Here is a 26,343-nt window from a genome sequence, read left to right on the forward strand (position 1 = left end):
ATTTACATATATAGAGAGAGAGAGGAAAAAACAGATATAAAGCAGACATTTCATAACATGTAAACTGATATAATTTTATGTAATTCCTTTTTAAACCCAAAATGTTATTTAGTTTAGAGTAGTGATGTTTTAGAACCACTGTCAGGTTTTATTTTTGACTGTGTTCCTGTTACAGAGATACACCCTCTTTATTTGTTCTCATGATGACCACTGCCACCAAAAGCGAAAGTGAGTTTTCACCAGGCAACTGTCTTAAAGAGCATTTTCTTCACTTTGAATAGATCTTTTTTCTCATTTCTTGATGTATTTATAGAACAAGAAACAAATGAGACATTTATGGCAAAGAAAAATCTGACAGGGTTTTAACTTTTCTCCACTGTCTCAAAAACCAAAAAATAATAAGGTTTGGGATTTAGATACACTTCAATAGGTTACTTAAATAAGGGTTGTTCATGTGCCATCCCTCTTTTCTTTCATGGCATTTGTCTCAGACTTACCACTGAACTGCCATCTAGGAAATGGGCATTATGAATTATAGTTCTGTATATAACAATGGCCACCATAGAATGCCAACAAAAAAAATGAATAGGTCATTAGGCACTGGAATCTATAAAATATGAATGAATATGATTGTTTTTGGTTTGGATTTATAATGTAAATTGGCATATTAAATTATGTATCAATTAGCATAAATAGCTAATCACCAAGAAGAGGTGTATCAAATGAAAATCATTGGAACCTAAACATAACTCATCTTATGGTTGTCTTAGTCTTTGTCACAGTAAAGCAAAGAGACTGCTTTTGAGGACTCAATTTATATATCGTTATTGCTCTTTGTATTACTTCACTGAAAGGGCCCAAATATATTATTGCTCCGAAGTAAAAAATAGAAGACTGGTTACAAATGTTATATTATGTTTTCTTCAGTATGAACTAGCACTGTGTCTGCTTTTAGTTTGCCAGGGTTAACAAAAGAAAATGTGAATAGAGGTTTCTGCTTTGCTACATAAGTTTGTGTGCACTTATCTCAGTAAATAAACCAATCAAGGTGAACTTTCATACTGCTCAGCAAGTGCAGAACGTGCGTAATGCTACTTTGTGAAGAATGTAGAAGAAAATGGAAGGGCATGTGATAACCACAAACTCTATGCTACCTGATATCAACAGCCTTATACAGTAGTATGATAACAATGCTAATGCAGGAAGAGTAGTTGAATCTGATTCGACTGCAGAACCAATGACATTAAACAACCTTCACAAACTTCTATAAAAGAGAGTGAAAGTCTAGTGAGTTGCTGCCTTTTTGCATACTGTCTAGAAGGGTTCAATCTTGAGCTTCAAAAATGGCCACTTTTAATGAAAAAAAGACATGCAGCGAACGGATGGAAAATTTTGGCCGCTTTATGTGGAATTCTGACACAGGAGAGTTTATGGGAAGGACTCTAATCAAATGGGGTATATTTTTCATGTTTCTAACTAAATAATGTTAGCAGAAATATTATAATTAATACTATTTTATATTATCTGAGCAGATCAGTCTGTGTAGCATGTCTGGGCACCTTTAAGACAACATGCAATAGAAAATATTCACATCTTTTTTTATCTTCTACATCTCTAACTGGTGGTGTAGTGACATACATGTCCTATATGGTATCTTGACCATCATGCCTGCATAAACAGTATTAACATATAAAAACATGTTTAATTCTGACAATATTTGAGAACCCAAAGTGAATATGTAGCCAAAACTTGTTTATTGTTTTAGATAGAATATGGAATAGTTATTACCCCATCAAGTTATTTTTGTCTGCCTGTTTTCTTCTGGGAAGATATTCTTTCACTACCTGTCACAACAGAAAGTGAGAGGAAATCTCTCAAATGGGAGGGATTCCTGTCTTAGACAGTTGTCACCCAAACATTTCTCCCCACTGAAAGATTCTAATGGCCTCTTGCTCTTATGCCAACTAAAACATTTTGCATTATGCCTTACTGTTTTTTTTTACAGTGGTTACCAGGACATAAAGACTGCAGTAAAAACTTGAAAGAGAGTCAAACCCTTTCACACTGTATCCTAAACTAAGACAAAATGTTTTGCCTTTACATACACTTTGCTCATATGTCTCATGATAATTTAATTAATTCAAAAAATACCTGTTACTGAATGCTGTATTTTGTGCTTCCCAGTCATCTAATGGTTTAATGCATTAGTCATTCAGGTAGAGATTATAGAATGTATTAGATAACATAGTTAACATAAATCACAATGAATGTCCTCATCTGATAAAAAAAAATATTGATTTATATATGTTATGTTGAAAATATTATTTAAGTCAAGCATCATAAAATTAAAATGAATTTTCTTTTGTATTCTCATTACAGTGTACATAATTGCTTACTATGTGGCTTTTTACATTGTTATGATTGGAATGTTTGCTCTTTCCATCTACTCCCTGATGAAAACCATCAGCCCTTATGAACCGTATTATCAGGACCAGATAAAGTCACCGGGTAATTTAAAAAACTTAGTCTTGCTGTCTATATCAAGTATCTCTTTAAAGGTTTTGCTAGTTGTTACACTTCACTATAGTTTAAAGTTGGTGTGCAAAAGTGATTCTTGCATGATGAAAGCACTATTGAGAGTTAAGGCAAAAGGAATATCAGCCTGGCCCCAGTGCCAATAGCACCCAAACTGTCAATTGAATCTGATATATGAATAAACCAATTTGATGGAATTAACTAGATTTCATTTAGAGGCATTTTTTAGATTTCACCTTCCACAGTATATCTCTAGTCAGCTATCCAAGAACTTTTTTGGCACTCCCAGCACTTAACTTAAATATCAAAAGACATGAAAACAAAGTATATGCAGTGTATGGTTATGTACTAAAAAGAAATCTCCATGTAGTTCCCAGATTCAGTTCAGAACATGGATCAAGGGGAAGAATAATTTGTAGCTGTTCAGAGACTGAAGATGATCCGTCTTATCTCTGGGCATTGCAGCTAGTGTCTAATTTCCCAGAAAGTTGACACTTCAGCCTTGTTTTACAGCCCAATATAGTCGGGCTGTATGGGGCCCTATGATTTCTAGTGGCAGCCCTGTGTCTGTGTGAGAGTGTTTGTAGAAAGTGCATTGCAGCAGAGGGTTGGGATTGAGTATCAGTATCTATTATTGGACAAAAGAAAACTACCTTACGTCTTTGGTGTGTCCTACAAATACTGCTGATTTGCCCAAAATGCACACGTCAAATGATAGCTTAAGGGCAGCCCCTTGCTTACAGGTATAAAGAAAACATTTATAAAGAGAAACATGAAAGATGTCATTGCTGACTAATCATTTTGCAAATGGTAGTTACTTAGCTGTCATCCCGACCTTCTGACTTTAATACTTTAAATCAATAACCTAAAGCAAAATTAAGTCAATAACTCAAAACAGGGCCTCCTAACCCCTTGTGTCTTGAATTGCATTGTAACTGTACTGTCTCACCATATTTTGTAAAGCTCTGTGTTCACACTATAAATGCCCTGTAGAATAATAAGAATATCTGACTATCCTGATTTGCATACATGTTCCAGGACAGGGACTCAGAATGTACTGAATACAAAAGGTCAATACAACAGACAGCAACTCTGTGGTCCATGTATCTATAGGAAAGGTTTATTTTATGTTGAAAAAAATGTAAAAATAATAACATATTAAAATACGTGCTGGCCGTAAGTTTCTGCTTCTACAGAAAGTATCAAAATACTAGCCACTCCCAACCACATACCTCTTTCTGTCTGATTTAACAAACATAAAGTGGTGTACCCTCCATCAGAAATTCTTACCTTACATTTCTGTGTATTTCTTTGATACAGGTGTGACAGTGAGGCCAGATGTTTATGGCGATGATGGAATAGAGTTGTATTTTAACATGTCCAACAAGGCAACATATGAAAATTCTGTGAAGACTCTGATCCAGTTTCTTGAACGTATGTAATTTATTTATTAGCACTTTTTTATAGTAAGTTAAGGTTGCATCTGCACAACACTGTACCACTGTGTTGTGCTTCATATGCCAAAACTGGAACAAAAATGGTATATTAGTCACAGCTACTGTTTGAAAACCAACTGTAGACTTAAAGGGAACTATAAAGTTTTGCAGATATACATGTGAAAGAAGTTGCAGTAAAGTCACCGTCAAAAATCAATCTATGTTAATTAATTAATTAAAAGTCTTTTTTTCTGTGTATATGGGGCAGCCATATTTAATCCTGTTTATTTGACAACGAGATATTCTGCAGTAATGTTTGACAAATAGACGGCATGTGATCTACAGTGTTGTGTGCAATAGAAAACTGCAGTTTTTTATTCATGCCAAGCAAAAGTTATTTATTACATGCACCTTGTTGATACACATGAAGGGTAAACATTAAAGTGGTTCTAAAGGTTTTATTTTTCCTTTCTGGTTTTGCAAAGAGCAGCTCCAATCCTCCTCTTCTCAGGTCCCCTGCCGCTGTTTGTAGCCCTCCCCATGCCAAGTGCCCCTAGCACAAGCTGCTTGTGCTGGGGCACTCGTGCGTGCTCGCTCCTGAGCCAGCTCTGTGTGTCTATGGGGAACACACAGCATGGCTCAGTCCCACCCCCTCTCAGTGTCTGTGATTGATTGATAACAGTGGGGGCAATGGCTCCTATTGCTATGTATCAGCCAGTGAGGAGAGAGTGACCCGGGAGAGCCAAAGCTTCCATGCACAGCACTGAATGAAGATTAGGCTCAAGTAAGTATTAGAGAGGCTGCGGGGGAAGCTGCAAAATGAAGGTTTTTTACCTTCATACATAGAATATATGAAGGTAGAAAACCTTCAGCCTTCACAACCACTTTAAAGCACATTTTTTAAAGCTGTTAGCTTGTAAATGCAAGTCAGGTTTAGAAAGAATTTACAAAGCAGAAACAAAGAATTTAAAAATAAGAATTTTGACTTAACTATAAATTCCATATCTTGAAGCACAGTACAGGACACAGGCTGAATTCTCTTAGACCCTGGGTTTTAGTCTACTACCATTAGGTAATTGGACACTGACAAAAAAGGTGCTTGGCAGACCTCAGGTGTACTCCTGTGATCCTAACCCAATCCATGATTTCTCCGTTTTTTAGTGAGAGATTCAGAGTAACACAGGAACAGATGGGAGGGTGTCCTGTGTTCTTTCTGTATTCAAAATTTATCTTATCTTAATTGTACAGTACAGGGCACAGGATGGCTATTAATAGACCCTGGGACATCCCCAAGCAATGAACGAAAGGGTGGTCAACAATTAGGAAAATAAAACTGTGGCAACAGGCCCAATAACAAGGATCAACAAACCCAAGTTCACAGTGCCACCCCATATGGAAGAAAAATATATTTGAAATATATTTTAAAAATATTCTTTCCAAATATATTGCCATATATATGAAATGCCACAATTTTGGCCATATTCAATATATATATATATATATATATATATATATATATATACTGCATGGTGAAATGCATTTTATTACAAAATATATGAAAACATTTTTTACAAATACATTTCAAATATACTGTATAATATAAGTCTTTAAAAATACAAATCTATATTTTTGAAATGCATTTACAAATATTCGTAAAAAAAATATATGTTAAAATGACTTTTTTATATCTTAAAAGAAACTGAAGAATATATTTTAAAAATTTATATTTTTAAAAACATATATTTTTAAATATATTCTTCAGATTTTTTTTAACATATAAAAAAGTCATTTTAACATATCTTTTTACATATATTTGTAAATGCATTCCAAAAATGTAGGTTTGTATTTTTAAAGACATACAGTATATTTGAAATGTATTTTTAAAAATAGTTTTCATATATTAAATTGTAGCATTTCAAATACTGTATATGACAATATATTTGGGAAGAATATTTTTCAAATATATTTCAAATATATTTTTCCTCCATATGGGACTTGTAGCTGAGAGCTGCATTTGCAGAGGTCTCGCCATCCACCTGGTAAAATTTGGAGAAGGTATGAATAGAAGACAAGGTGGCAGCCTTGCAAATCTGTGCAACAGATGGCTGATTTCAGAATGCCCTGGAAACTCAAAGTGATATGGTGGAGAGAGCTCGTACTGGAGGTGCCTTGTCTTTGAGAGCTTAACCTCTTGCAATAAGTTGTCTTATCTACCTAGCAATAGTGTACTTAGATGCAGGGTGTCCCTTATGGGACCCTGTAAGCAATACAAGGAGAGAGTCCATTTTACTGATAGAGACCATAGCTGTCAGACCCTGACAGCTGTGATAACATCAAAACAATGGTGAGCATTGGAGGGTCTTTGATGCAAGACCACTTTATTTGTGTGGAGAATCAGAAACTCTCTTTACAAGAGAGTCACTAATTCAGAAGCACATCTCACAGGCATGAAAACCACCAAGAAGGCCACTTTACAGGAGAGATAATCCAAGGGGAATTCCTAATGGGTTTAAACAGTGGTTTCCTCAGGGAAGAGAGTACCAAATTGAGATCCCAAAGAAGCACATGGTACTAACAAGGAAAAGGTTTCTGGAACAGAAAGGATAGACGAAACATATCATCTAAGGGTACTTAAGGCCTCATTCCTGTCAAATCCTGATTATAGGAAGGCCAGAATGTGAAGTACAGAGTAATCTCTAGGATTAAAAGTCTGTGTTCATGCCAACCAAAAAATTATTTCCAGGTATGGTAGAACATTTTTTGTGAAATGGCTTTCTGACTCTGAGTAAGGTGGGAATGACAGAGTCAGAGATATCCCTATATTTCAAGGCCTGGATTTCAATAGTGATGCCATTAAAGCCAGTAGCTAAGATGCAGGATAGAATAGGGAACCTTGAGACACCAGATCTGACCAATTTGAAAGAGACCAGGGGTTGTCTCCCAAACGTTTGAGTATGTCTGTGTACCAAGTTCTTCTGGGCTAATTCAGTGCAAAAAGAATCACTGATTTCTTATCTTCCTCTATCTTCTGGAGTAATCAAGGAAGAATCTGCATTAGAGGGAAAGCATTTATCAACCTGAATAGAGCCAGGGCATCCAAAGCCAGTGCTAAAGGATCCTTGGTCCTCATCAGGGGTGACTTGTTGTTGAAATTGGAGGCCAGGAAGTCCACATCTGAAGCTCTCTATTTCTGACATATCATGCTGACAATGTAAGGTTGAAGGGATTATTCCCCTTGGTCCAGGCAGCGATGGCTGAAGAAATATGACCGCCAAATGTCCACTCCCAAAGTGTGAACAGCAGAGATTGTTGGTCAGTGGTTCTCTGCTCATAAGAGAATTGACCTACTGTCACGTACCTGATTGGAGACTGAAATGACGAGGTCGGCCTCACTTGTGTCACTAGCCCTGACCCCACTGGAAGTGGAACAGAGGGTGTCTAGGGACCAGGGGGACAAGAGCGCCAGCTGATGTTGTTTGCAGCTCTTGCAGCTGGAGACTTTGGAAGACTGATGAACCTCCGATTCAGGAACAGTAGTGATATGCAGAGCTGGTATGGTAGATAGCCAGGTGTGCACCAGAGCAAGGCAGGAAGCTGGGATAGGATACAGGAGCAATGTCATAGGAATAACTGGGGTCATCAACGGGCTGACAGCGAGGTACCAAATCATAAGCAAGCCAAAGTCAGGAGCAGAGCCGAAGTCAGGAACAAGTATCAAGCACAAGAGTAATCAAGAGTCAGGTCAGGAGCAAGCTTGGTCAGCAACAAGGAAATGACACAGGAACGATCAGGAAACGGGGAACAGCTGAAGACCAATCAGCACTCAGCACAGGCAGAGGCACCTTTTAAATAGTCCGTCTGGCGCCAATCTTCACCGTGCGTGTGCTCATGCACGATCGTGCATTTCTGTGCGCATGCGCACTTCTATTCGCCAATCGTCTCACCGGGATTCCCTTACACCTACTTCCTTTAAGTCTGCCTTACTCCTTGTACCCCCTCCCCCCTTCCCCTGATGATTTATATCAGCCACTGATGTAGCATTGTCTAATTTCACCCTGATCAGGTCGCCCTGAAGAAGGGGAGTCCAGTAACACAGAGTTAGTATTATTTCTCTGAGCTTCAGGATGTTGATGTGGGGACCAGGATCTTCCCTTGGGGACCAGGTTCCCTGAACCATGAGAGAGTAGAACATTTCTTCTCAGCCTGTGAAGCTGACATCTGTTGCTACCACTCTACTACCACTACCAAGCATGGAACAACTGAATTTCCCATTTCCAAGGCTGGATTGGAAATCTACCAAGCCAGAAAGTTCCTTGCTTGACTGGAGAGAAGCACAGGAAGCTCAAGAGAAATGTGTTTGTTTCAGGCCAACAGAATGTTGTGTTGAAAAGGCCTTGAGTGTAAAGGAAGCAAGAGAAAGGAACAGCCTCAAATGTATCTACCATAACACTATTTTAAGGTTTGATCATGGGATTTTATGGAGCCAAGTGTGTTTGCCGAAAGTACATTTTTTGTTTGGGTCATGTCTACAATAAGGCATAAGTACTAAATAGTGAAGCGCTCCAAAAATACCTAAGAAGATTCCCTATATGTATATCATAAGTACCAACTGAACCTGAAATAATCAATACCATAAAGTGATAAAAAATATATATACTAAGTCTATTGGTGAGAAACTAAAATACATAAATACCTCATATATAAACCAATCATTAATACCTCATAATAATTCTGTGATGAAAAATAACAAATAAAAAATTCATAATAAATACTCAAATATCAGTGATATAAAATCAATAATCATAATAATACTAATTCATAATAAAATAAAAAATGTGACAATCCGTGATAAATTGTGACAAACCTATGGATCAAAATAAACTGTGATTCTTCATCAAATAAATATGTGATACATAAATTCTGTGGTAAAACCATATATCAGAATAAAAAGAAATCCACTTAATTCTGTGATAAATACATGAACACTGTGTCTAGAATAAACTCAGAAAGTCCATGCATATAATGTGAAAACACTCTGTGATCTTCACTTCTAGTGCTCAAAAAGGAATCCTCCAATGGCAGCAATGCCTGCTCACCTCCCCACCTCGACCCACACAGGGCCACAAGGCAAAGACTCTCCTCAAAGGCAATCCTTTACTCCAGGCAGCTCAGCAAGGAACCACAGGACTTCCACTCCACCTCCTCTCAAACGTCATATAGGACACAAACAGAGCTTCCCATAGTATAATACCATTTATTAAAAACACTTAGCATAACATACTGTTTCCACTCACATGTATTCCTTGTATACAGCGCTTTCCACCTCACATCATGGGTGTATTCACATACAGGGAGGGAAACCAATATGGCCGCTACTTCCGGACATGCGTCCCCACGTGACCGGAAGTGACGTATCCTTGAACTGGATAACTGGATCCCAGTTCAAGGATACGTCACTTCCGGTCACGTGGGGACGCATGTCCGGACGTAGCGGCCATATTGGTTTCCCTCCCTGTACAGTCAGGTCCATAAATATTGGGACATCGACACAATTCTAACATTTTTGGCTCTATACACCACCACAATGTATTTGAAATGAAACAAACAAGATGTGCTTTAACTGCAGACTGTCAGCTTTACTTTGAGGGTATTTACATCCAAGTCAGGTGAACAGTGTAGGAATTACAACAGTTTGCATATGTGCCTCCCACTTGTTAAAGGACCAAAAGTAATGGGACAATTGGCTTTTCAGCTGTTCCATTGCCAGGTGTGTGTTATTCCCTCATTATCCCAATTACAATGAGCAGATAAAAGGTCCAGAGTTCATTTCAAATGTGCTATTAGCATTTAGAATCTGTTGCTGTCAACTCTCAAGATGAGATCCAAAGAGCTGTCACTATCAGTGAAGCAAGCCATAATTAGGCTGAAAAAACAAAACAAACCCATCAGAGAGATAGCAAAAACATTAGGCGTGGCCAAAACAACTATTTGGAACATTGTTAAAAAGAAGGAACGCACCGGTGAGCTCAGCAACACCAAAAGACCCGGAAGACCACAGAAAACAACTGTGGTGGATGACCGAAGAATTTTTTCCCTGGTGAAGAAAACACCCATCACAACAGTTGGCCAGATCAAGAACACTCTCCAGGAGGTAGGTGTATGTGTGTCACAGTCAACAATGAAGAGAAGACTTCACCAGAGTGAATACAGAGGGTTCACCACAAGATGTATGTCAACCATTGGTGAGCCTCAAAAACAGGAAGGCCAGATTAGAGTTTGCCAAACGACATGTAAAAAAGCCTTCACAGTTCTGGAACAACATCCTATGGACAGATGAGACCAAGATCAACTTGTACCAGAGTGATGGGAAGAGAAGAGTATGGAGAAGGAAAGGAACTGCTCATGATCCTAAGCATACCACCTCATCAGTGAAGCATGGTGGTGGTAGTGTCATGGCGTGGGCATGTATGGCTGCCAATGGAACTGGTTCTCTTGTATTTATTGATGATGTGACTGCTGACAAAAGCAGCAGGATGAATTCTGAAGTGTTTCGGGCAATATTATCTGCTCATATTCAGCCAAATGCTTCACAACTCATTGGACGCCGCTTCACAGTGCAGATGGACAATGACCCGAAGCATACTGCAAAAGCAACCAAAGAGTTTTTTAAGGGAAAGAAGTGGAATGTTATGCAATGGCCAAGTCAATCACCTGACCTGAATCCGATTGAACATGCATTTCACTTGCTGAAGACAAAACTGAAAGGAAAATGCCCCAAGAACAAGCAGGAACTGAAGACAGTTGCAGTAGAGGCCTGGCAGAGCATCACCAGGGATGAAACCCAGCGTCTCGTGATGTCTATGCGTTCCAGACTTCAGGCTGTAATTGACTGCAAAGGATTTGCAACCAAGTATTAAAAAGTGAAAGTTTGATTTATGATTATTATTCTGTCCCATTAGTTTTGGTCCCTTAACAAGTGGGAGGCACATTTGCAAACTGTTGTAATTCCTACACCGTTCACCTGATTTGGATGTAAATACCCTCAAATTAAAGCTGACAGTCTGCAGTTAAAGCACATCTTGTTTGTTTCATTTCAAATCCATTGTGGTGGTGTATAGAGCCAAAAATGTTAGAATTGTGTCGATGTCCCAATATTTATGGACCTGACTGTACATATAGGGAATCTTCTTAGGTATTTTTGGAGCGCTTCACTATTTAGTACATGGTATTTATGACTTATTGGTTGAGGTAGAGTGATAGCAGCTGTAAGATAGGGACATATCCATATTAAGCGCAGGAGGACATCCCCCCCTTTTTAATAAGGCATAAGTATTTTTGATGAAGGGAAGGAAGGAGAGCAGACTTTTGAAGGTTGATTACCCAGCTGAAGGACTAAAGAATTTGAATAGTCATTTGGATGTTTGCAGATAGTTTTGAGGAATATGAATCCTTCAGAAGAAGGTTGTCTAGGTACCCTGCAACCTGAATGCCCTAAGTTCTTAAGAGGGTGAGTAGGGGTGCAAGGACCTTTGGAAATACCCTGGGAGCAGAGGATAGGTTGAATAGCAGTGGTAAGGTGGTAGAGTTTGTCCTCTTTTGAATCCACCAATTGACCCCATAGGTCTGTGACGCCTGTGACCCAGAGAGATGTAAACTGCAACAGACATCCCCCCACTCTTATGAGTGAGAGTGCCCTTTCACAGGGATTTGGGGTAGTGTTTGTGGACTTTGTGTTCTATAGCTTGCACCAAAAGAAAAGTCTGAATTTTGGCTTTGAAGATGAAGCCTGGGAAGTGGGATGGGAAACTCTTCTTTTAAAGGAGGTAGAAGCCCTTGAGGGAGGTGCAGGTTGAAATGCTCCAATGTGGAGGAAGGACTTCTCTTCTGTGACCTATTTTATTTTATGTCAAGTGCAAAGAGACATCCCCTCTAAAAAGGCGTGCGAGTGAGACATCTTTTGCAGGTAGGTTCAGCTTTTAGCCTTTAAGTGGTATTAAACCCAAAAAAGAAACATTTATTATATTGCAGCTTACCAGTTTGTAGAAGTGATGGCTGTATTCCTTTTCTTATTTAGGCTTACTTTCTTTTATTGTCACCTGGTGATCTGGCCAGTAAATCTGTTTGTTTTTCAACTGAATAAGTTCTCCTGCAAATGTTGCCATTTGATTGTTTAGAAAAACCATTTACCACTGACATGAGTGTTTACAATGATCAACTTTTATTTATTTATGTAAAATTCTTATCCTAAAATTTAAAAAAAAACTGTTTCTGTAACTGTTTCTGTAACTGCAGTGTGAGCAGGGGTTTGGCTTCAGTTTGTTAGTGTATTTAAATCTACTATTGCATCTAACACTCCCCTCTCTCAGACTGACAATGCTGCTGTCCAAAGGTGCCAATGTGCTCCTTCATCCAGAGTCAGGGCACTAATAATACAGGAGGTGTGTTACTGTCCAAATCATCAGCTGAAAACAAAGGGAGAAAAGCCTAAAAAAAACGAATGCAGCCACCACATTAAGGATTGGTAAGCTGCAGTATATTACATTTTTGGTTTGGGGTTTAATACTGCTTTAGGATTCTGATTCTGCAAAAAAGAATGGAAATGAGAGTCCTTATGGAGATTTTTTTCATGACTTTTTCTAGAGCATCAACACAGAAAAATAGGACAGAAGGTAATGTTTGTAATCGTTCTTCCCTTGAATACAAGAGCCTGGTGATTGTTCATTGCCCTGGTTCAATTAGCTGCAGTTTGACAAACAGAAATTGCAGCAATAGCCATTGCAAGAACAAAGAGAGTGTCTCAGTGGACAGTAAGATGTTTATTTAACACTGAGCAGGGTCTTCTATCGCAACAGGGAATTATTCCACTGAATATAGCTCAGAAAAGAGTCTTATAAGAGTTAATATCTTTTCAAGAGTGTCCCAATCATGTTGCTGGTCACTACTGTATATGAGTCTAGGCTTTGCCCACCATGGTGGATATAGAACCAGAGGGCTCTTCAGGGTCTGTGAATCATATGATTCAATCATAGCCCTAGACCGATATTGCACCCTGTGCCTAAATACACCCATTGCACTTATTGTAAGGTGAGCACCTAAGAAGGATCCAGTGCCACACTACATGCTTTCCCCACAGTGTGGTGTCTGGGTACGGTTTCCAAGGTATTACCGAGGGTACACTAATTGAGATGCTCTGCTTCTATTAATATAGTATAAGACACTGAAGAGTTGGAGAATGTGTTTAAAGAATCCATAACAAAATAAAGGGAAAATAAAGAAACTGGCTAACCATAGAAAACATCTCTATAAGGGAGAAGAGGTCCATCACCTAAGGACACCAGCAAAAACTGAGGACTCACGGATTGGAGTAGGGTTATTGGAGTATGCCTAGAGGGCATGCCAAGCAAAGCGTTTGTTAGTTTCCAATCACTTGAAAATAGCCTGTGTTCTGACACTTTTATAAGCCCAAAGTGCCTTTCATCTTAAATCTATTTCAAATTTTTCTAAAGCCTGCTTAAAGATAGTAAAATGCTTTGTAATTGTTTACTGAATCTGATGCCCTTTAAAGTCAGGGTCAGTTAGGGTCAGAGTGTGTTTTGCATTTTCAGTATATAACACAATTGTGACTTTTTCACTCTGAATTTACAGCATACAACACAACAGCACAGCAGAAAATTAATAAAAACTGTACTGGTGTCACTGATGTGGCAACTTTCTTGTCTGGTCCTGGTCGCACAAAATATGCATGCCAGTTCTTGGAATCAGAGCTTGGAGACTGTGCCTATAATCCTGATGATAAAGACCCTTTTGGATTTCAAAAAGGACAGCCATGCATTTTTATAAGAATCAACAGGGTAAGAATTTTAAATATTTGATATTATCATTATTATTGTGTAATACTGTATATAATTATGCATACTGAATATGCATTTTCCCTTTTGGACAGACAGCAACTACACTACAGTGATTGCCTTCAAATAATGTTTTGAAAATAAAACCTGATTTGTAAAGAGATTGTATGACTGCTTTACAGTTGCAAGAAAAAGTATGTGAACCCCTTGGGATTACGTGGAGTTTTCCATGAATTGGGCATAAAATGTGCTCTGAACGTCATCTAAGTCACAACAATAGAAGAACACAGTCTGCTGAACATAATACTACACAAACAATAGATGGGACCATGGGTTAATTGCACATAACATGTAAACATTCACAGCGCAGGGAGGAAAAAGTATGTGAACCTTTGGACTTAATAACTGGTTGACCCTCCTTTGGTAGCAATAACCTCAACCAAACCTTTCCTGTAGTTGCAGATCAGACCTGCACAACGATCTGGAGTAATTTTGGACCACTCCTCTTCACAAAACTGTTTCAGTGTAGCAATATTCTTGGGATGTCTGGTGTGAATCGCTCTCTTAAGGTCATGCCACAGCATTTCAATCGGGTTGAGGTCAGGACTCTGACTGGGCCACTCCAGAAGGCGTATTCTGTGATGTTGCAGCCATTGTTTTGTTGAATTACTTGTATGCTTTGGGTCATTGTCCTGTTGCACCACCCATCCTCTGCGGAGCTTCAGTTGGCGGACAGATGGTCTTACGTTTTCCTGCAAAATGTCTTGATAAACTCTGGAATTCATTTTCCCTTCAATGACAACAATCCGTCCAGGCCCTGAGGCAGCAAAGCAGCCCCAAACCATGATGCTTCCTCCGCCATGTTTTACAGTGGGGATGAGGTTTTGATGTTGGTGTGCTGTGCCTTTTTTTCTCCACACATAGTGTTGTGTGTTCTTCCCGAACAACTCAATCTTGGTTTCATCTGTCCACAGTATATTTTGCCAGTAGTGCTGTGGAACATCCAGGTGCTCTTTTGCAAACTTCAAACGTGCTGCAATATTGTTTTTGGACAGCAATGGCTTCCTCCGTGGTGTCCTCCCGTGTACTCCATTCTTGTTTAATGTTTTCCTTATTGTAGATGTGTCAACAAAAATGTTAACATGTGCCAGAGATTTCTGTAGGTCTTTAGCTGACACTCTGGGATTCCTCTTTACCTCATGCAGCATTCTGCGCTGTGCTCTTGCAGTCATTTTTACAGGACAACCACGCCTAGGGAGAGTAGCAACAGTGCTAAACTTTCTCCATTTGCAGACAGTCTGTCTTACCGTGGACACATGAACATCAAGGCTTTTGGAGATGCTTTTGTAACCCTTTCCAGCTTCATGCAAGTCAACAATTCTTGATCGTATGTCTTCTGAGAGTTCTTTTCTGCGAGGCATGGATCACATCAGACAGTGCTTCTTGAAACCAGTAAACCCAAAACAGGTGTGTGTTTTTTAAGGGCAGGACAGCTGTCAGCAACACATCCAATATCATCACACTGATTGGAGTCAAGGTTGGCTCACTCCTGGCCTTAGCTCTGGGAGAAGTCATTAAGCTAGGGCCTCACATACTTTTTCCTCCCTGCACTGTGAACGTCTACATGTTATGTGCAATTAAACCATGGCAACATCTAATGTTTGTGTAGTATTATGTTCAGCAGACTGTGTTCTTCTATTGTTGTGACTTAGATGACGTTCAGAGCACATTTTATGCCCAATTCATGCAAAACTCCACGTAATCCCAAGGGGTTCACATACTTTTTCTTGCAACTGTACAAGCTCACCTCTTCACATATAGACATCATGAAAAATACATCCATGATTATAATTCCCAAATCCGGGCTCTGATCCCCCTTCCCCTACTGGTGTGATGATGACAACAGCACCACTGTTTGATCATTACACTGTGAGTGCAGGGCGCTGTGGTGATGCCGCTTTAGAAAGCAGATTCCTAATGCCCTGTACTCACAAAATGTCCTCAGTCTTCTGGGTTGATGTTGGGTGTCATCTTGTGCTGAAAAGGAATTACTGTGGGGATCCTGCTGAGAGAAGCTAAGTATTGTCATCAGATTTTGTTTTTCAATTGCTGGGGAAAAAGTTAAAATTGGCCTGACGTTGGGTTTTAATGTGGTCAGTCTGTGAAAGTGCAAATATGAAAATTGTGAGGTGTCTGAAGTTCAATAATGTTGTAACTTAGTAACAGTAAAAAATATTGTTATATAATCCTTTATTTTTTATTTCAGATTGTACATTTTCAACCTCGGAATCACTCAACTCCAGTACTTAAGTGCTTACCAAAGGTTTGTATTTTTCTAATTAAATTATGTCCACATGTGTGGAAAAATCACAGTTTGACATCATGGCCGGATCTAGGGGTGTGCTGGGGTGGGCTGTGCCCCCCCAGATGCCAATTGTGCCCCCGCAGGCCGGGTGCCTCCTCCTCCCACATTCTTTGCGCCATGCCCGCTTAACTTTCTCCCCCCGCTCTGCACGCACGGTCGACCGCATAGAAAGCGATCAGTCCAGACAGGAGCGTTAGAGAGGAAAAAGCGGGGAGGAGATGTGGGCTCTCTGTGGTCTCCCCTCCTGTCATACCAGAGATCCTCCATGTAGCAGGTCACACAGGATCGCTATTACATCCGATAGTACATGGCTTCATTACCCCCCCCCCCCCCCCCAATCCACATTTCCAAGAGTTGAGCAGTCTTTGGACTAGATAGGGGTGGGTAATGAAGCAGTGTACTGTCGGATGTAATAGCAATCCTGTGTAACCTGCTATATGGAGGATCGCTGTTATGACAGGAGGGGAGATCACAGAGAGCCCACATCTCCTCACTACTCCTGTTGTTCCCTCTTGTAAGACTGGGGGAGGGGGAGCTGGTGGAGGAGGTATGGGGCGGCTATTTGTGCTGGGAAGAGTAATTGGGGGGGAGGTGGTATGAGGCAATATTGGGGAAGATTTGTGCTAGGAGGAAGGAATTGGGGGTGGGGTAGGATTATGCTAGGAGGGGGATTTGGAAGGGAGTGTGGATTTGTTGTAGGAGGGGGGAATTTAGTGTTATATGGGGGGAATTGGGGGTGATATGTGCTACTAGGGTGATTTGGGTATGCAGGGATTTGTGCTGGGAAGGGTAATTTGTAGGCGGTTGTGCTAGAATGAGGGGGGAATATGTACTAGTAGGGGTGATTTGTACTAGAAGAGAGGATTGGGAGGGGATTTGTACTAGAAGGTGGGATTTGGGGGGGAGGATTTCTACTAGAAGGTGGGATTTGGGGAGGAGGATTTGTACTGAAAGGGGAGTTTTAGGGGGGGGATTTGTACTAGGAGGGGAGATTTGAGGAGAGAATTTATGCTGGGAGTGGGGATTTGAGGGAGAGGGTTTGTGCTAGAAATGTAGGGAATTTGTACTAGGAGGGGCGATTCTAAGAGAATTTTTAGAAGAAGGAGGGATATGGGGAGATGATTTGTGCTGGGAGGGGGGATTTGTACTAGAAGGGGGAATTTGGTAAAGGATTTACGTTAGGAGTGGGGATTTGTACTGGGGGGGTTGGGGAGAGAATTTGTATTAGAAGTGGGGATTTGGGAGAGAGGGTTTGTACTAGGAGGGAGGATTTGGGAGAGAGGGTTTGTACTAGGAGGGATTTGGGGGAGAGGGTTTGTACTAGGGGGGGGGGTTTGGAAGGAAAAACGATTTGTATTAGAAGAGGGGATTTGGGGGGCAGGATTTGTACTAGAAGGTGGGATTTGGGGGGGAGGATTTGTACTGAAAGGGGAGATTTAGGGGAGAGTATTTGTACTAGGAGGGGAGATTTGAGGAGAGGATTTACACTAGGAATGGGGATTTGTGGGAGAGGGTTTGTGCTAGAAATGGGGGGAATTTGTACTAGGAGGGGCAATACTAAGAGAATATGTAGTAGGAGAGAGGATTTGTACTAGAAGGGGGAATTTGGTAAAGGATTTATGCTAGGAGTGGGGATTTGTACTGAGGAGGGAGGGATTGGGCAGAGAATTTGTACTAGGAGTGGGGATTTGGGAGCGAGGGTTTGTACTAGGAGTGGGGATTTGGGAGCGAGGGTTTGTACTAGGAGGGAGGATTTGGGAGAGAGGGTTTGTACTAGGAGGGATTTGGGGGAGAGGGTTTGTACTAGGAGGGGGGATTTGGGGGAGAGAGTTTGTACTAGGAGGGGGGATTTGGAAGGAAAGAGGATGTGTGCTAGGAGGGGTGATGTTTGAGGCATGGAAGATTTGTTAGGGATTGGGGTGATATGATCTGGTAGGTGGATTGGGGGGAAAAGATTTGTGTTGGAAGAAGGGTTTGGACTGTGAGGATGGGGAGTTTTTGCATTTTTGTTTGGGCAGAATTTGGGCTTGCAGAAGGGATTCATGCTTAGGGGGTGAGTGTGTTTATTAGTGCTGTTTTTTTTGGGGGGGGGCACAGTTTGTCACCTTCACCTTGAGTTCTAGATGACCTTGTCCCAGCAAGGCACACAACAGATATTTTCCTCCGCACATAACACATAACTGAGATCAGATTCAATCACAGCATCGATCTGCACAATGTGTAGCTGGCTGCAGTTGCAGTTCTGACCTGTGAAATTCCCTGACTGGATTGGCAGCTGCAGTAGCCAGCTACACACTGTGTGGAGGAATACTGATCTCAGCTATGTGCTGTGTGGGAAGGAGGAGATCTCTTAGGTGTCCTGCCAGCAGTGACCCTGTCCTCAACTCTGCTGACCACTGTCTTCTGCCATGCTGACTCCTGTCCTCTGCCCTGCTAACACCTCTCCTCTGCACTGCTCACCCCTATTTTCAGTCCTGTTGACTCCTGTCCTCTGCCCTGCTAACCCCTCTCCTCTGCACTGCTAACCCCTATTTTCTGTCCTGTTGACCCCTGTCCTCTGCACTGCTGACCCCTGTACACTGCCCTACAAACTGCCAACCCCCTGTACACTGCTCTACTGATTCCTATACACTGCCCTGCTGACCTTGCATCCTCTGCCCCTGACATTTTTACTGCACCCCCAAATCAGACAGGCTAGATCTGGCCCTGTTTGACATCATAGGGAAGTGGTATTGGGCTGCAAACGAATGTCTGAACTACATGAAAGTATAGAGTGTTAGCTTCTGTGAGAAGTACCAATTAAACTGCATCTATTGCTAAAAATTTTCTTTTTGTAATAGGGTCCAGAAAGATTGGTAACACTGTCATGTTTTTATTTCTCCATGTGTTCCCACTAAATAGATTTACCCTCTCTATTTGTCCTGATGACTATTGTCAAAGCGATGGGAAATTCAAAAATGTTAATTTCTTAACCACCTTCCGCCCGCCCTATAGTACAAAGACGGGCACAAGGTGGTTCTCTCGTTCTGATAGGACATCATATAAAGTCCTACCGTTCTCACTGCTCATGCGCGGCTCAGGGAGCGTACAGCGTGGCAATCGCTTGTCCGCTGTGTCCCTCGGACACAGCGGATCACGGAAAGAGCCGAAGACGTCGGCTCGGTCATGTGATCAGCTGTGTCCAATCACAGCTGATCACATGTAAACACGGAAATGCCGGTTATCTGCATTTCTCTCCTCTCGAGCTGTCACGCTGAAAGCTGGAAATTGGCCTGGGCAGGAAGGGAGTGTAAGTGCCCTGTAGGCTAGTGGTTAAAGGTAAATCTTCCAGTGACAGCTGACTGTAAGGGAAATTTCCCTTAATTTTCTAAAGATTTCCTCTGCTTTTTTATGCATCTTCAGGACACGAAATGAAGGGAAAACACAACAGGACACAGCAAAAAAAAAGAAAAGAAAACTTACAGGGGCTGTTTCCTTCCTTGCTCTACTGAAAACTAAATGAATTATGTTTTGGCTATACAAACACCTTAAATGCCTGTTTGTGCTGGATACTTTGCCATTCATTTTGTTAAAATTATATTTTACAATATTGCTTGCATTTCTTTAAAAAAATGTTATGCATACTTTTAAAACACAGATAAAAGAAGACACCTGGGAGGTAAAATATTATCCTGAGGATGCATCCTTTAACTTGCAGTATTTTCCATACTATGGAAAGAAAGCTCAGGTACCACCTTTCACAACTACATTATCTTCACCAGTTTCTTTGGCTTGTCAGTATCACTAAAGAGATGTTTGCTCTTTTTCAGCCAACCTATATCAACCCAGTGGTGGCAGTGAAGTTTATGAACGTTCCACACAATAAATTGATTGAAGTTGTGTGTACAGTTCACGCTGATGGAATTATTACCGATAACATCCACGATCCATATGAAGGAAAAGTGACATTCAAACTTAATATAAAAGGTTAAAGTACCCTTCGTGATAAGACTGGAAGGTATGATTAGAGTGCCAGTTTTTCAAAAAGTACGTCATATGAAAGGTACACTAAGCAGATTGAAAATCAAATATTACTGTTTGCTGACCATGACACCGGAAAAAAAGACAAGGTGACAAGTTCATTATCAGTATTTTCATGTTTAAATCAGCTAGGACTGATAGCATTAAAGGAAACATGAATTGAAAGAAATATGTTGGCTACCACTGCAGAAATGTCCTTCAGAAAAGGCTAGCTTTGTAGCTGTCATGACGATCCTGAGTTACTAACCTAGAGCAAGTATGCAAATCTGAAGTTCCTATTTAATTTTCTGCATGCTTGCTATGAGTCACTTACTATAGGAAGCCAAAGACAACCAGGCAATTATCATTTTAAGGAGTTCAGCAATAGCAACTGGAATTTCTCTAAATATAGGCTACTTTTATTCTGTTTTTATTTAAAAGATTAAATTACAATTTACAGCGAATCCAATATATTTTACCCAAGAAAGCCTACAATAGAACCAAAACAAGAGAACAACTAAAAAGTATTTTCCAATTAGTTTTCTTCTGAGAGCTGTCAGATCATTTCTTCTGATGCTGTTTTCACATTGACCTATAAACAGTATTCTTACATATTCAAAAAATAGAAAAAACATTCCGAGTAACAGAAAAGTTGTTAAAATGTATTGTTCATTCAAGTAGAAAATATTTTTGTCTCATTGTGGTTTTATTGTACTAGGAATATGTAGGAACCGAAAGTCATGATTTCTTCATTTTTGTGACTACATCACTTAATGGTCAGCAAAGTAATCATTTCCAGGAGCATTTTGCTGCTTTGACAACTGAACGCTTTTTAATGTTTGTTCCCAATTAATGTGGAGCTCCATGCACAATAAAAATACTTGGTCCAGTTATTTCTTCTCCCAACCACATTCAGTAGTGTCAATAGGGTTGGTGTCATCTGGTGTTGTAAAACATTGTGTCCCCAAAGAAAGTGTCCCAAAGATGCAGAATGCTGGACTTTTGGTGTGCTTTCAGAAAATGCAAGAAAAAAACATATAAACATATAAACCTATAAACAGTATTCTTACATATTCACCAAATAGAAAAAACATTCTGAGCAACAGAAAAGTTGTTAAAATGTTCATTCAAGTAGAAAATATTTTTGTATCATTGTTATTTCATTGTACCAGGAATCTGCAGGAACCGAAAGTCATATTGCTTAATTTTTGTGACTACATCACTTAATGGTCAGCAAAGTAATCATTTCCAGGAGCATTTTGCTGCTTTGACAGCTGAGTGCTTTTTTAATGTGTGTTCCTAATTGTGAAGCTCCAGGCACAATAAAAATACTTGGTCCAGTTATTTCTCCTCCTAACCACATTCAGTAGCAGCACAAGGGATGGTGTCATCTGGTGCGGTAAAACATGGTGTCCCCAAAGAAAGTGCCCCAAAGATGCAGCATGTTGGACTTTTGGTGTGCTTTCAGAAGATGCAAGAAAAAACATACAACTAACAGAAATCTATAAGACTGTAGCTATGACTGTGGGTAAAACACAATATAGGAGATTTACTAAAACTGGTTGACTCAGAATCTTGGGCACCTGTGCATGGTAGCCAATCAGCTTCTAACCTCAGCATGTTCAGTTAAGCTTCAGCAATAAAACCTGGAAGGTGATTGGTTTTTATGCAGAAGTGGACAAGATTCTGAGTCAACCAGGTTTAGTAAATAAACCCCAATGCGTCCAAACCTCAGCAAACCAGTGTGAACCCATTTAAAAACACAAAGGACCAAGTCCTACCATAGACTGATGACACAATTCTAAACTCTTTGGCTGAAGTTATAACAACTACTGATGGAGGACAAATTAGGAAATAGGGGAGAGAGAGAAATTTGATGGAAAGAAGGTAGGCAGGGAGGGGGAGAGTCCGGTCACAGTACTCACACTTTGATGGTCCCTGGAGGCTCATCACTCAATCAGAGGCATCGTATTCACATTGGATCTTCTGGCTGCTGTTTCCACCCACACATCTCCTTCACTGAACTGCATGGGCTGCACAGAGTGTGGGTGGGCACAGGGGGAGAGGGGCAGGAGAAGGCAGAGCAGGTCCAATCCTTTCTCCTCTTCCATTTGTGCAGGGGGAAACTGTACACTTTAACACTGTAATAACCACATTGTGCCAACACAGATGCAGCCAGGCACCCCTACATTTAGAAACAGTTTCTTCAGTCCCATGGATGTTTTTGGACAGGAGAAATTTGGCTCTGGGCAGTCCTGGGTAACACCCTTCTGGCGGTAGTCAGGGGTGCGGTCTGCACACCCTGCACCCCCATAACAACACCATCGACCACATTGGCTCACACAGCAGTGAAAAATAAAGAAGTTTAAATCCTTTGCTCCTGCCTTTTGATGTTTAAATGTCATCATGATATTGTAGGATAATTTGTATCTCAGTATTTACTATGCATGTGACATTGCTGCCGTCATTTACTTGTATACGCTAAAGTGAGACTCAGTTGTCCTATAACAAAGGTTCTAAAAATAAAATACTTTGTTAGTAGGCACTTTTACTCTCCTCCTACAATTCAGACAGCGTCATTCATCAGCCCTGAGCATAGACTAGAAAACAATCCACTTTTTTTAGGGCCTTTTAGCCACATTTCTGCTAGGTTAGGCTGCACTATTGTAACAACCAAAGTTACAAAAGTATAAAGGGCACCCATTTTTTACATTAAGGGTGGTTCCCTCATTTAAGGTCTACTTGAGGGCCGGCTCACACCTGAATCACATGGGAACGCTGTCCACGATCCTGCAATCTTGGAGCCTGTAATCTTGACAAAAATATGTATGTGAAACTGCCTATTACAGATTATATATTTGCATCATCATAGTTTTCAGGTAGAGATACCATTTAGCGGACCATACTCACCATACCTAATTAAGATGTTTTCTCCATTTCCGCAGATTCACCCTCCTAAGGAAGAAGAATTCTGTTAGCAGTGGTTATCTCTGTGCTCTGGTTTTGCCTGTGACATTAAATTAACTCATCGTATACACTTTCACCTAACAAGTTAGAAGAAAAGAACCATGTGATGATCTACATATCCCTTCTAGACATATACTGATAAATATGAGATATAAACAAATAATGATATTAAAATTTCCATTGACGGTTAAATCAAACTAGCATTTCTACTTTATCGTGAGCTGGATTTATGTTAACTTAATAAGGAGAGAATGTAATAGAAAAGCAGGAAAGTGTATGGTTATCTGTAGCAAGTATTCAGATCATCACTGTTATTTGTCCAGTTGGTTATAAACTAGTATCTGATTGGCTTTTGTGCTAACACCCTTTTATTTTGCTCCATTTTTTATAAATCTGACCAGCCTGCTTAATGCATATTTATTTAGTACAGTTAATGCATGCTACTTAGAGGGCAGATTTGTTTAACCTGCAGTGAATATTTCTTTACAAGATAAATAAGAGGCCCTGTATATACTGACACTGTTCTAAGATATGGCCAGCATTGCTAAGCCCAGGAGAGGTTTTATATTGTCTTTAAAATATTTTGACTGAGCATAGATTTATCAATATGCTGTCATGTGTTTAAGTCAGTCCTCACAAGATATACAATAATACATACAAGAATATATTTAACAAGCAGCAGATAAAAAGATGTCAGCCAGGATACCACAGTTTCATACCTGATATGCTCATGTTATTGCTTAAAGGGGAATTCCAGGCCAACAGCAAAATACATAAAATATATGTATTTATATGTAATACATGTGAACTATCTAACCTGCTAAAGGATTTACCAGAGTTGGTCTCTGCCACAATTCACAGTCAGGAAAAACACTCACCAAATTTCTGTTCGAAGGGCAGAGGTGAAAATGCTGCTTCATTGACTAGTGAGCTTTCTAGAGGCAGAAAATAGAAAAATCACAGAATTGCAAAAATGTTGACAGGTTTAACACCATATATGCATATTTTACCTATGTATTCAACTGTTTGCTTGAAGATGCATTTTTAAAGAGAAACTGTGCTAATATAATGTTGTGCACTGAATATATAAAAGGAACTCTAAATAATATAACTGAAATAAAACCATACTTTGTGTACTCTTAAAAAATATATAGCTACTGGTCTTTTTGTTTGCTTATTTGATCATTTATAAGAACATATATAATATATACTTTGTAGTAGTATATATATATATATATATATATATATATATATATAAAATTATTTAAAAGCAGGGCTCAATTGTATATGTACTCCTAGAAATTACATATACAATGTATATAAAGAAAAAATAATAATTTGAAACATAAAGCGTGTGCAAAAATTAAAGTGCAAGTGTGATCATAAATAAATTGATAAAAGTCCAAATAAGTGCATATAAACAGCAACAGTTCTTCCGTTGATGTGTGACCACACGGCTGTTGCCAAACTGCTTCCACCACTGTGCATCACCATTGAAAAAAGCCTCTTACCAGACTGTATAGACCATTAGGTTATAAATGGTCAAAAGCACTTAAGCTGATTAGTCATCCAGTGGCCTCCTAGTACAAGCCATATGAAACGCTTTCATCTCCAGACATCACCATCAAAAGGAAGAATAATGTAGGTCTATAGTGAAGTTTGTAACAACTGTGTCTTAATTATAATTAGCAGGTTGTGCTCATATAGCAAAGTATAAACACTTGTATCACCACAGTCTTCTATTCCCGTATAACAGGGTGATCATCCATGCCGGACTCCAGCCAGCACACGTGTGATAATGTCATGTCACAGACATTTCCTATGAGTTTCATCAGAAATGACGTTGTCATTATATACCTATATTCAGCACTGTATCCTCAACATATTTTAGCAAAATCCCTGTACCACCATAGTTAAAAAAAAGTGTAGGGATTGTAACCAATGAAAGCCTAGCAAGTTTAAGTGTTTCCAATATTATTATCAAACTATCATTTGAACTGAACTTGAAGCCTTATTGTTAGGCAACCCACTTTATTCCTCTAGTTTTATTGAATCAGCCCAGTTTTCGAATGGTTCAACGTTCAGCTCATAGATTAACTATGTTACATATTACGACACACTGATGAGACAGATGTAATACATTGAGCAAAAGGAATAGTGTTAGCCATAAACAACCAGATTTCTAAAGACCAGGAACCTAAAAGGAAGGCTATGGGGTTGATTTACCAAAACTGCAGAGTGCAAAATCTGGTACAGATCTGCATGGTAGCCAATCAGTTTCTAACTTCAGCTTGTTCAATTGAGCTTTGACAAAAAAAACCCTGAAAACTGATTGGTTTCTATGCAGAGCTGCATCAGATTTTGCACTTTCCAGTTTTAGAAAATCAACCTCTATAATTTTGATCCAAGTTCTGTGACATTTAAAAGTATCTAGCAGCCATCCAGGAGAGCAGGGTGGTGACGCCGGAGGGAAGAATTGATCTGTACAACAGTGTCAAGAGGAGGATCGTAGGAAGATTTTTCCTGTTGCACAGAGGTGTTTTCATTATGGTGTGATGAGTATATCTTGACCCATTCATGAAGTCTAAGAGTGAGGTGAGCATGTTTTTCACCTGGTTGGTGGAGGCACGTTTGACACAAGACAAAGATTGCAGATTATAATGTCACATATTGCACAGTGGTGTTTTTTAAAACACGATTATAAAAGACTTTATTGGGACTTTTTATCTTATGTTAATATTGTATTTTTAAGCATTATTGTTGTGCTATACTACAGGCCTTGAAATTTCCACTCGCCTGCTCGCCAATGGCGAGTGGAAATTGTGGTGAGGGCGAGTGTGTCCCTCAGGGGCATATTTGCCGCAAAGCAAACAAGGCATTTGCCTAGGGCGGCACTTTTTAGGATGCGGCACAGCGGCAACGCCGCCCCCCACTCTTTCCCATGCAAGGGACACTTAGTACAGGGGCGGGCTGCTGTGTCTTACCTGGGTCCGCGACTCCATTTCCCAGTCCCACGTCGGTCCGGTCCACGAGGCGCTGCTGGAGAAGGGGTAGGGAGGTTGTCAGCGGGTCCGGTGTCTTCATTTCCCTGGATCACGATGTGTGGGCAGGATGACATGCTGACCCTGTCATCTTGCCACACCCCTAGGATCACTCAACAGCCTATGGCAGCTTGTCCCTCCCTCTGCAAGCT

General features: G+C 40.0%; 1 protein-coding gene across 1 annotated transcript; it reads left to right on the forward strand.

The window, feature by feature from the left end:
* The first annotated feature begins 1,313 nt into the window (after nucleotides 1-1,313).
* On the forward strand, nucleotides 1,314-24,299 carry ATP4B (ATPase H+/K+ transporting subunit beta). Its single transcript, XM_089693539.1, has 8 exons — nucleotides 1,314-1,455; nucleotides 2,380-2,508; nucleotides 3,856-3,969; nucleotides 13,617-13,822; nucleotides 16,086-16,142; nucleotides 19,822-19,911; nucleotides 19,994-20,181; nucleotides 23,129-24,299. The coding sequence occupies exons 1-7, from the start codon at nucleotides 1,344-1,346 to the stop codon at nucleotides 20,153-20,155; spliced, it is 870 nt and encodes a 289-aa protein (XP_089549665.1). The 5' UTR covers nucleotides 1,314-1,343; the 3' UTR covers nucleotides 20,156-20,181; nucleotides 23,129-24,299.
* Nucleotides 24,300-26,343: the final 2,044 nt, after the last annotated feature.

Source organism: Staurois parvus, unplaced genomic scaffold, assembly GCF_062004578.1.
Source record: "Staurois parvus isolate SC_StPar_1 unplaced genomic scaffold, SC_StPar_1.0 ptg000634l, whole genome shotgun sequence".
Taxonomy (NCBI): domain Eukaryota; kingdom Metazoa; phylum Chordata; class Amphibia; order Anura; family Ranidae; genus Staurois; species Staurois parvus.